The 12,718-nt window shown below is 42.3% G+C and overlaps 1 protein-coding gene across 1 annotated transcript in view; it reads left to right on the top strand.

Moving 5' to 3' along the window:
• The window catches only part of ascc3 (activating signal cointegrator 1 complex subunit 3), a 204,200-nt gene extending 192,170 nt beyond the window's left edge, over window positions 1-12,030 (top strand). The window contains exons 39-42 of the mRNA XM_034101747.2: window positions 494-644; window positions 8,674-8,880; window positions 10,623-10,798; window positions 11,249-12,030. Of these exons, the coding sequence (XP_033957638.1) occupies window positions 494-644; window positions 8,674-8,880; window positions 10,623-10,798; window positions 11,249-11,372 (658 nt within the window). The 3' untranslated portion in view covers window positions 11,373-12,030. The remainder of the gene's footprint in view (window positions 1-493; window positions 645-8,673; window positions 8,881-10,622; window positions 10,799-11,248) is intronic.
• The last annotated feature ends 688 nt before the right edge of the window (window positions 12,031-12,718 follow it).

The raw sequence follows: 12,718 nt of genomic DNA, 5'->3' as shown, positions 1-12,718 counted from the left end.
AGACAGAGGGTGAAAAGAGGAGCTGCAGCACAGGCAGTATGAGAACAATCATGAGATTTTTGAACATTAAAGCATAGAGACGACAAGTCACAGAAGAGGTAGACTACATACTGATATGAACCGGAAAATAAGCATGTAATATGTATATTATATAATATGACCATCCACACGCCCAGGTATGAAACTGATCAAACACCAGCATTTACATTATTAAAACCTCCTGCACAGGTAAAAACACACACACACACACACACACACACATTTATACATATATTTGTAAAGCCCACAGCGTACGTTTTTCCATGCACACACTATAAGGATGTCCAGGCCTGCACCCTACCGTGTTAAATAATGTTGTGCAAACAATAACAATGAGAGAGATGAAAAATTAAGACCTGCAGTCCCTTTCCTGAGGCAGCGTGAATCATGGGATAGGGTCTGTTATGAGTCTGCTTCATGTACAACACATCTCCTCTCCCTCTCTTACTCACAGCAAATGGGCAAACAAGAAGGGACGGAGCAGTGGGGGGGGGCCCAGCGGGCAGATCGAAGGACTTCCAGAGCTGATCGCTGCCTGCAACGGGAAGGAAAGTGTTTTCGCTGCCATTGTTGGCCAAGAGCTTCAATCCAGTCAGATCGCCCAGGTGAGATTACAAATATCATCACACCGATGGAAATATGTCATTATATTGCTGAAATATGTACTTTGGGGACAGAAATAACGGGGGAAATATTTAGCAAAAACATTTCTTCAGAATGAATTGCTACACTTAGTGCATGCAGATCACACACACACTCACACACACCATTATCGGTGACGGGCCATGAGCAGTCCTGCCGCTGTGCTCCCAGAATCCTCCAGGATCCCCATCACTCTGCTCTGATAGGGCGTACAGCTCCAACTTAAGTGCTAATTGCTGCAGTAATGAGAGTGTCCGGGCACCATGGCAGGCCCTGCAGCTTCACCCAATCAGTATCCCCGCTTTCCTCCTAACCCACCTTTACCCCCCCTCTGCCCCCAGCCCCCCACAGTGTGGCGGCCTCTCTAATTAAATAATTAGATGTGCAGCAGTGTTCCAGGCTGACTTGCCCAGGGAGAGTAATCCTCACATAAATGGCTTTTGCCGGGTGAATCAGAGAGGCTTTTCTCTTAGCAGCACTCAATACACTGCCCAACACACACACACACACACACACACACACACACACACACACACACACACACTCACACACTAGCACCAGTGTTTTCTTTCCTGACACTTTCTTTATCTTTTTTATGTCTTCCTTATGGCGGGGCTTTTTGTGCTGAGCCAAATGTTAAATTCTCCATAAAAATACTAAAGAGAGACACAGGGCCGTGGAACAACAATAGAAACAAATAACTGTTATTAAACTGCAGGTTTACTGTAAGCTGAACTGTCTATCACAACACACTCTCACTCCCTAAACGTCCAGGAGCGACACTTGGTCAGGGTCCCGTGGCGTGCAGTTGTGACGCGCCGAGGCTCCTTCAGCTTCATAAACGGACGCAAAGAGCTTTCAACTGATTGCAATGTATTCCCATCGGCGGCGGTATTTGACGCTCAGGGAAGCACCGCATCCGTTTATGTCGGCAGCTCTTAAAGGCAATGTGAGCGTCCATTCCCATTGGATAACGGAGAATTGTACACCCGGAAGTAAGTATTCTCCTTACTGTCGATTGATTTGACAGTGATATCTGCACTACTCATCAACTCAAAAACACCAGATTATCCTTGTTAATTAAACGACATGAAATTGTGTACAATGCTTTTGTGTTGTTCCCCTTCAATTCTGAGAAACAACTTGTTTTCTCTGAAATGTGGAGCGCCAAAGAGACTACACTACCCACAATCCTCAGCTATTGTTGTGACGACGCCTGTCCGCTTTGACAAACCTCATAAGTCAACAAGCTCTGTGATTGGATGAAATATAAATTCAAAAAAAGTCCAACCCTTTCTCCTAAAAATTACGTTCCCATAGAACGAAACTGCATTCTCAATTACGTTTAGCTAGAAACGTATTTTATTGTCTTGCTTATAATAATGATAATAGTCATTTATAAATATCATTTTAGAGCACACATTTGAAATCCAGAATCGGGCTCGATATATGGTTAAATTAAAATCAGTAGGCGAGGCTGTAATTTAGCCAGCTGTTATTCTAATGAGCGAGGCAGAAAATATTAGTTTTAACATGTTATATGGATTTGTAGTATTTGTGTTACTGTATGTTCAAAAAGGTGTATTTTGCTAAATCTTGAGACATTGCCACTGTATGTAATAGGCAGGCCCGGACTGGCCATCGGGAGGACCGGGAGGTTTCCCGATGGCCTGGCCTATTAAGTGGCCTGCTGGTCTGGTCATTTATTTTATTATTAGGTATGGTGAACGCAACGCAGCGCAAATGTGGGTTTGCCTCACACAGGGTGACTGTCTGTCTACATGATGTGGCCTGCCACGGTCTCTGTGTGTCAGAGAGAGAGAGAGAGAGAGAGAGAGAGAGAGAGAATGTATTTTTGTTGTTAGCATCTGGTTAGCTAGCTGCTCTAAAATACATAAGGAGCTGTTTCAACAACAAGGTGGAGGGAGAGTCCTCTGCTGTCGGCCTCATTTATAAAGGGATATACGCAAAAAGAAATGGCGTACGCCATTTCTATGCAATGTTTGCGATTTATAAAATACTAACTTGACGGGAAAACGTGCGGTCCTCCACGCAAACTCTAACCCATGCGTACGCACTAAGCACAAAAACGGGAGAGACGAGAAACTGCGACACCGTTGGCAGAAGGAAGAATGGAAAGAAATATGTGGAAATAATACCATAAATAAAATGTTACCTCTCATTTATCATATATGAAGAATTCATTTTCAAACATTGATTAAAGCCAATCTTAAAATGATTAAACGAACGCCTGCTTGAGACTCCTCAGTGCACACAACAACATCACTTGGAGAAATAAATAAATACGGATATGTTATTTAAAACCACCTCGAATGTGTTGTGTTAATGTTATGAAATGTTTTCTCATAAATGATGCGGTAAGCAGGAGGACAGAATTACGTTTAAACTGACGCCGTGTTGCATTTCTATAGGTTGTAGATACGAGCATGGTTTTATATACTATCACGTTTAATCGTCTTTTATGCCGTTTGCCAAGACTTGATAAGTCGCTCGTAAAACCCAGGAGATATGGAAACTAAGAACACCATATACAGTATTTGGATAATTGTACAGCTGATTTAACACAACACATTTGTTTTATTTCATTTATGTGGTAGGTAGAGTTGTTGCGGTGGCGTTGAGACACACATGGTGCAATGGAGACGCTGCGCACAGCTGATCGACAGCTGGAACACAAACCACCAAATACAAAAACATAATTCAGATCCAGTCGTCATGACTCCACTCCGGAGGGATTCCCCGTTCACTTCTTACAGTTTCTCATCATTTCTCACCTGTCCCTGGTGCAAACACACTGCCTGAGGAAGGCTATGTGTATTGTTTTTGTCATGAACCTTTTTCGGGACATTTATTTATTTATGTTGGAGACGATCCGACCTCCATGCTGCTACTCTGGTTCAAACGGCATCCACCAAACAATGTGATTTATCTCGATCTCCCCAAAATAACCAAAATCTGACACGGTGTGAGATGTCTTTTTTAGCTGTTCTGTCGTCATTTCCTGCGATCTCCTTCATAAAGTCAGTCAAATGAATGAATGGGCGTTTCTTTGACTATTTATAGGCAAATATGTGCGTTACGTGAAAGTAAGGGAAACCGGCGTAGGAAGTGCTGTACGCACTTTCCTCGCCGGTGCGCAATGTTTGGTGAATCGGGAAGTGGCGGAAAATGTATGGACCTATTTTTCGGATTTCTACTACGTAAGCAACCTTCCCACGTGAATCCTACGCACGGCGTTATACATGAGGCCCCAGGTGAGGTTAGGGACTCTCTGAGTGTTTAGATAGTTAATTTTAGTCTAAGTTATCTCAGTGGGCCTCAAACAAATATGTGTTTACAAATTATGTAAACACATATTTCCAAGGAACTCCTTTATAATTATTAGGATAATTAAAAACAGGTTTGAAATCATTCCAATGTATACTATAGGACAGTAAACCAAAAATATCGTTTAAAGTTGGAGAGATACAAAAATATGCATAAATAAATAAATGTTAACTAGGTAAAATAAGATATAAATGAACAACAAAAATAAAATAAGTTACATTTATTTGTTATTGGCTGTGGTAGGTTATTGGTTATGTTCACATACTTATTTGATTATTAAAATGTAAACCGATCTTTTTCATATGGGTGTTTTAGAGTTGTACCCCCTAGATCAGGTCTCTAGTAATTGTGTGCTCAAAGTGCACCAGATTGAAGCATTCCCGGACCCCCCTAGAGGATGTGACGTTCACCCCCCAATTAAAACATGTTCATACAATACTGAATACATTTGAAGCCATGTTGACGTATATTACCTATGTCAATAAGTTTCTGTTTTTGTAGTGTATTTGTCTTTTGTAGAGATTTTTCATTTAATCTTTATATAAAAAATTTCGCCTAAAATATTGGCAGCAAATTGGCTAGAAACGACCCTGGTAATGGTAATGATGACCTTACGTGTGTAAATACACATTTTTCTTTGTGGGGGTCTGCCCCCAAAAAACAGTTTTAAGTTCTGAGAAAGTCAAATAAGACTGTGTAAAACTACACTGCCCGGCCAAAAAAAAGTAACCACTTTGATTGAACTAGGTTAGTAGGTAAGGACTTTCCACTGGATAATAACTGAAGTATAAAAGAATGCATGACTGAAGTGATGGAGACCATGTTGAAGGCAAACAAAAAGAGGAACTAACAGGTCAAATCAAGCAAATCCCCCTCTCAGATTCCACAGCAACCAGAAGAACATACATCCTGGCTGGTGATTTGATTAATCAGCTTTGTGATGGAATAAAAAATGTACAGTGCATTTCCTTAGCTGTGGGTGAGTCCACTGACATTGCTCAGTTGCTGGTGTTTGTGAGTTGTTATGATGAGGCAAAGGGGGAGCTTGTTGAAGATGTGTTGGGCCTGACGAACCTCAGTGGACACACAAGGGGGGGGGGCAAGACATTTATAAAGCACTAATGGGAATGCTGAATGAACGAGGGTGTAGCTGCCTTTATTCATAACAGCTCTTACACTGCGACTCTGAGGGGTCAAGCACAGACACAATAACAATGAAAACTGCTGCATACAGAGACTTTTTGTTTTTGCAACCTCGTGTTAAGAATCTTGTTGCAATTCTTTAAAGGGTTAAATGACCGTAATAAACGGACCTTTGTCTTATTGAAACATTTTTTTGGACCTTTAACATTTGTATTTGAAGTAATGAATATACTTTATAGTGATCTGCAGATAAATGTTTAGTCTTCTCAAGCACCAACTATCAAATATCTCTCCTGATTGTTGGCACTTGACAATCACCTTCCATGGATTTTACTCAGGTGTAACTAAAGTCTGATTTAAAGGGAAATGGAAACACTTTTCAAACTGCTTTCCATGCGACAATATTACCATTAGGAAATGTATTTATCTAGTCTATTTCCAATGTAAACGATCGAGATACGCGAATTTACTTTTTGAAATACGTGCCTAATGACCATGGGCGCTTCCATTGCTCCGGGACTTTTCCAGTGACGTCACTGGCTGGCTTCCTGGGCCAAAGCTCAATAACAAACAACATGGCGTGCAATGCACCAGTAGTTTACATTACAAGAAAACGGTCGTCGTCAGGAGTTTATTGTATTGCCCCAGGCTGCACAAATGGATTTTATACAAAGAAGGAAGAAGTACATTTCCATAGGCTGCCACTAAAGGATGAGAAGCTGCTCAAAGTCCAGTCTGGATGCCTGGTTCAATACAAAACATTGGATTTGAAGCCAGGATCTGTTCCCACAATATTCGATTTCTCAACGTATGCAGTCGGGAACACCGACCGTCCCAGCACGTCGGCCGCGCAAGACAATGACAGTGTCAACAAACGTGAAGTTCGAGCCACCAAACGAGTTGCTTCAGCTGCCGAGAGAGAGGTAAATATTGCAGCACTACCAGATTACTAGCTCACACATGTATTTACTGACACAGTGTGACCTTATTAATTAACGCAATCGCGTCCAAACTAAATGGTAGCTATTATTATGACGCACAATAGAGAATTGGGGGTGTTCTATAGCTCAACTAATTAAACTGGCATACACACGCTCATCTGTCGAAAACAGCCCTAAAAGGGCTAGTATTGCTATTGATGGATGGTATTGCAGGACCCAGAGCGCACGGAGCACAGAGCGGACAGCAGATAACGGAATTGCAGTTGTATTGCTTATAGATTATCAGAACATTTCAAAGGGGACACAGCCCCATTGGATATTAACCTATGGATTAACTACATCATCGTTTTTATCGTTGTAATGCCATTGAAGACCAGTTTAGACCAGACAATGAGGAAGGTAAGCCGTTAGCCTGGCGTATGTTAGTACCTAGCGCCACTTGTTTTGATGTACGTTTTTGTGGATAACCTCGCGAGTTTGTATCTTCCAGTGGTGAGGTGGGCACCGTTAGATTCTGTGTCTCCTTGCGATCATAAACGATGTGTTGGATGTGCGGCTAGGATAAGTAATAAGGGAGCTATCGGTGCAGTAATAGGTTAGCATTTTCGCTCGGGGCTAATTCAGAGGCTCACTGTTAGCATTGTGTTTTTTTAATTTTTTTATTCCGGATCGTATGCCACTCTATTCGACCGAATCGGTTCATAAGCATAGGCCATGGGATGCCTGGTAACTGTAGATGCTTCCACATCAATGTCATCTCCCGACGAATAGTCAAATTCATCGTTCAAAACGTTGATCTCATTGCAAAATTCCTCCATCGCTGCCATATCTGCTACGTTGTGTTGACTTTCGGTGGAGCGAAAACACAGCCAGTGACGTCACCATTTGGGACTCCCCTAATGGCGGCGGCCTGGTCCCGGAATTCCCCACCCGGCCGGCGGATAATTAATTTTCTTTTGGCGAGTAATATCATATACAATAAATATTACGATCAATATCCATTGTAAAATGAATAAACTACCGGAATATTATAACTGTAATTGGTGTTTCCTTTCCCCTTTTAAGGGTTGTTTATATTTCACATCATTAATCAGAATCTGCAAAGTAACTAAAGTAAATGTAGTGGAGTAAAAATACCAGGTTAACCTCTGAATTGTAGTGGAGTAGAATTACAAAGTAACAATGAGCTGTCATGTACAGGGTATATATATTAATGCTGCCCATTATGGATACAAGCGATTTTCACCCATTTAGTACTTACATGTTTTGAATGTGTACACACCAATGTGTTTCCTATCGCCTAAACCTCCAGGGCTGTACACAGTGTAATACTGTCAACTTCTAATTTTGGGGAAAACGTCTTTTAAAACTACAATTCCCAGTAGAGACGTGCCATAGAGAACATGTTGCGAAACACAACAGCCAGCATGTGTAGTTCTGGGGGGCTTTCGAGTCCAGTTTTGAATAGTCTGCCGTGGTTTCGTTCCATTTCAAAGAGCTTGACGCTCGGCGTAACCTTGGCGCACTGCCACTCCAACATCCAATCACAGAGCTTGAAGATTAATCACGGGGTTTGTCGCAAATCGGACAGGGGTCGTCACAACAATAGCTGGGGATTGTGGGTAGTGTAGTCTCTTTGGCGCTCCACCTTTCAGAGAAAACAAGTTGTTTCTCAGAATCAAAGGGGAAAAGCACAAAAGCATTGTACACAATTTAAACCTATCAATGTCGTTTAACTAACAAGGATAATCTGGTGTTTTTGAGTTGATGAGTAGTGGAGATATCACTGTCAAATCAATCGACAGTAAGGAGAATACTTACTTCCGGGTGTACAATTCTCCGTTATCCAATGGGAATGGACGCTCACATTGCCTTTAAGAGCTGCCGACATAAATGGATGCGGTGCTTCCCTGAGCGTTAAATACCGCCGCCGATGGGAATACATTGCAATCAGTTGAAAGCTCTTTGCGTTTATTTATAAACGATTTTGCATAATAGGTGACCTTTAAAGTCAGAGTTCTGACTTAGGATACCACCTTCATTACAAATGACAACACGTAAAGAAAGGATGATGTTCCTGCCGCTTCGTGTTATTCATGTGCAGAGAGGGGAATGAACTTCGCTGCTGCTGTAGTGGGCCAATCACAGGCCACATTCAATTGCTTGTGCTGATTATCTGTGAGAATAACTCTCTCAAATATTAGTTGTTTTATAGATCTGGGTACAAAAATGATCAAATGAAGGTATTGTTTGAATGTAGAAGTTGCAATTCTTCTTGGTTCTGGGTTATCTGGTCGATACCCTAAAGATGTCGAGTACTGATACCCAGCCTGACATTTCAACTTTGTGTGTCCACTTCCTGGTCAACTTGTAAAATGTGCAGTATGTAATGAACCAGATCTAACAATCCTAGCTGTAATACTTCCAGAGCCCAGACGTGTGAAGACTACTGTACTCTGTTGCACCACCAACTCTGATGAGGTGGTGCAAAAGTGAGATTGTTTTTGGTGAATGTGGAACAGTGTAGGAGACGTGACATGGATCTTCTCTCTCCGGTCAGGCCTGGTCCTTCCTGAGCCACCTCCCGGTGCTGGAGGTGGAGCTGAGTGTGAAGGGCTGGTGGGAGGAGAGCCAGGAGCAGACGGAGCGCCGCCTCCCCGCAGCAGGAGCCCAGCGGGGGGGGGAGGGCGGCTGGCTGCAGGTCCACGCTGACCAGGAGTACGTCCTGCAGGTCGCTCTGAGGCGCATCAACGCGGGCCAGCAGAGGGTCAGTACACCCAGCACACACTCTGTCCATTGAGAACATCCAACACCAAATAGTTACATCTGCTAATTATATATAATACAATATAATAGAGACGGTTTACGCCCGCTAAACTCTGTGCCTTCACAACTTCATAGCATCCATCTGTTTGCATTTCACATATTGATCTATTATTAAAATAAGCAGTGTTTTATCTTACTGTACAGCAATTCATTTATATTCTATTTGACATGTATAAAGTTGACTTCCCCTGCATTACTTGCCCAAGAGTCTTGCAACACATACGTTCTTTAAAGGTTTAACGATATCAGACCATCATGTCTATAATCACCATACAGGCGGAGCTCTTTTGATCCCGTCAGATTTATTGCCCCATAAATTATTTTATTGATTTAAAAGGTTTTTTTTTAATCTTTTGACTATTCTTTAAATGGCATTCTTTGCTGGAGTTGCGCTGCATGTTGGCTGCAGATGCAGGGGAGCCTCAGACAGATATACTGCTCTTCAGAAGCTGTGGATACTCCGGGGGTGCGGTGCCGTTGGGGGACTGGTTTATGAAATGGTTTCCCCCTCTGAGAAGCTGCTGGGAGACAGACTCCTCTAGAACATATATAACCACCTGAATGCATTCCATCTGATGTCTGTTTAGAGGGCCGAAAACCCTGCCCCCGGTATATTACCTTCTTTCACTACGATGCACATGGCCACGGGTTTATTATGAATTTCACCAGGTAGGAAACCAAACTTGATGTGTAAGTCAGTTTGAATGGATTTGTAAAAGTGTCTTCTGAATCCCAACCACCAGTGTCTCTTCAACTTTTCAAACAATCCTTTGTATGTATGACACTGATTGAAAATAATGTGACCTTAGTCTTATGTCATTGTATCCTATTTCCAGGAGGATTGAAGCCTCAGCCAGCCCTCAATATACGTCTTGTTACGAGACTGTAATCTTTCTCCAGGAAGTGACATCCAAACATTCAGATCTGCATTATTTTTGCTAAAAACAATTTTTGCTACAATATATTTTAATAACAAATACTCCATCAGCAGTATATTTCTTAAGTAAGCTTTTGAAGTATGAACATGTACTTAAATATTCAGTTTACTCACATACAGATTTGTATGCAGGTGTTTTTTTATTATTTGTTGTACCATGTGACCCTAGAGGGGCTCTGTTAAAAAGCCTCGTCTGAAACGCAAAGTCATTTTGAAGAATACAATGTACTTTTAAATGGACAGCTATAAAACAGTATTATCTACGGAGCCCTGGAGGGTTCATAGAGAGAAAAATAAATACAACGTGGCCACGCTTTATTAACTTGTGTGCACGAGTTAATAAAGCGTGGCCTCGTTGTATTTATGTTTCTCTCTATGAACCCTCCAGGGCTCCGTAAGTATCCCAACAACACAAACTAACTATTGTTATTAGTATTATATGTATTATTTTGCATATCAGTCTCCTGTAGGCATTATACAATTATCTTACAAGTGCTGAGATCTCATAAATCTCTGTGTGTGTGTGTGTGTGTGTGTGTGTGTGTGTGTGTGTGTGTGTGTGTGTGTGTGTGTGTGTGTGTGTGTGTGTGTGTGTGTGTGTGTGTGTGTGTGTGTGTGTGTGTGTGTGTGTGTGTGTGTGTGTGTGTGGCTGTGGGGGTGTGGGTGTGTGTGTGTGTGTGTGTGTGTGTGTGTGTGTGTGTGTGTGTGTGTGTGTGTGTGTGTGTGTGTGTGTGTGTGTGTGTCAGAGGAAGCAGGACAGCAAGGCGCAGGCTCCCAGGTTCCCCAAGCTGAAGGATGAAGGCTGGTTCCTGGTGGTGGGGGAGGTGGACCGCCGGGAGCTGCTGGCCGTCAAACGGATCGGATACGTCCGCCAGCGCACAGCTGTGTCCGTGGCCTTCTACACTCCAGAGAAGACCGGGAAGTAAGCAGTAACTCAAACAGGAGCCAGAACACGAGCTTCACACACACACTCCATACACAGCCGCTGAAACAAACACCTCCGTCTGAGAGTTACAGGTCACACACACTGAACTGCTTTATTGTTCACACACACTCTGGATTAGGAGCATAGTAGTACTTCACAATCAAATGCTTAAACATCTACTTAGCAGAGTGTGTCTAAGACATCTGACGTGGTCTTCAGTGGCCAAAGAACTCATGAAATGTGAGATGTGTTATACATACAGGAATATCAGTCATTGAGATTACTCCAGGGGAAGCGTAGACTGTGAATGACTTGATAAAACAGTCATTTCTTCGCAGAATTAAACTTGAGTTCTTCGAGGTTCCATGATTTCCTAACACCATTAGCCATGCTAGCTGTTAGCAACATTACTCTCATACATTCTTACCTGTACCCTCTCTGCCTCAGGTGCATCTACACCCTGTACCTGATGAGCGACTGCTATCTGGGTCTGGACCAGCAGTACGACATCCACCTGAACGTAACCCCCGCCAGCATCAGTGCTCAGGTGAACACAGAGGTCACTCAGTGAGCGACCCCCCCCCCCCCCCCCCCCCCCCCCCTCAGGATCCTCATGCTGCACAGATTGGGATGTGATATGTTGCTCCAATCAGCTGCTCTGACGCTTCACCCCCTCGCTGCATTGCATTCTGGACCATTGAAGCTGCTGTTGTGTCTCCTCTACTCTGGATCTCTCTGATTATTAAATATCTGTCACATAAAGCGGTGCAGAGATGATGTTTTGTTCCTTGGAATTTGGACAAATGCAGAAAATAAGATCTTTGGCAAACACGTTTTTTATGATACTTACGTTTTTGCCAGCAGCATCATATCCACAGACTAACACCACGTTTATAATAATAGAAGCTTTAATATCATTTCCAGAAGCTAACGTGAGGATATAAAGGAACAATATCATCTTCGCATTACGTCACGTCACCACCGCTAAGCTAAAGGGGGCTAATGTTTGGCGTGACTACAAAAGGAGAACATCGCTTTAGCTTGTGTCGACCATAGATCATATCAACAACAGATTTAAAAAAGAATCAACACTGAGACGAGCACACCACTTGCTTGGCTGAAATGCTGACTCATTTCCAGGTTTTCGGACTCATTCCTGCACCACTGTATTTGCATCAGGAAAAACGTCTTTCAAAGGGAACGGTTTAATTAAAGATATTTGATTTGAAGTTTTCCTTTTATTGAGTTAACCTAATTTACCAGTAATGATCATCTGGAACTGTAAGCGGTGTTGCTCTAACCACGCCCCGGTCAGTGATGTCACAGCTGGCACTTATCCTTTGACCATTTTTCTATTTCACCAGAAGTCTGTTTTTCTAGACCAAATATGTTATACACACGTGGCTGTGAAATAAAGATTGTTTTGTCTAAAAGAATAAAGGTGTCGGTGAGCTTCAGATAAACCAGCAACATGTCGTCAGACCAATCCAAAAGGCACCATCATTTGAATGCACGCTTCATCACACTTCAATTACTTTTATTTTGTTTGCCTTTACTCCAAAAACATTTCCAGTCAACATTAAATATGTGACCTAGGCAACTGCAGTGTTATGTAAGCTGGTCACTTCGTAGACCAAAAAGGGTACCATGCATCACACACACAAAACAAGTTCACATTCAAATCAATAAGCAATTATTCCCTATAACCTCAACTATAATAGTTGCTGATTGTTGGATATTGTGTGAAACTATACAACATTAACTGAAGATGTGGGCGGATTGCAACATGCTTTACGGATTTACCCCGACAGAGCAATGCAGTATAAATGATAACTGTGTGATTTATTGTTCATCCATCTATTTTAATGATCAAAAATAAGGAAGTAGCCGTGAAGAGAACCGTAGTGAAAAGTTATA

This window comes from Pseudochaenichthys georgianus, chromosome 16 (assembly GCF_902827115.2).
Source record: "Pseudochaenichthys georgianus chromosome 16, fPseGeo1.2, whole genome shotgun sequence".
Taxonomy (NCBI): Eukaryota; Metazoa; Chordata; class Actinopteri; order Perciformes; family Channichthyidae; genus Pseudochaenichthys; species Pseudochaenichthys georgianus.
The sequence above is the reverse complement of the archived record's forward strand: the minus strand, read 5'-3'. Positions and strand labels throughout refer to the sequence as shown.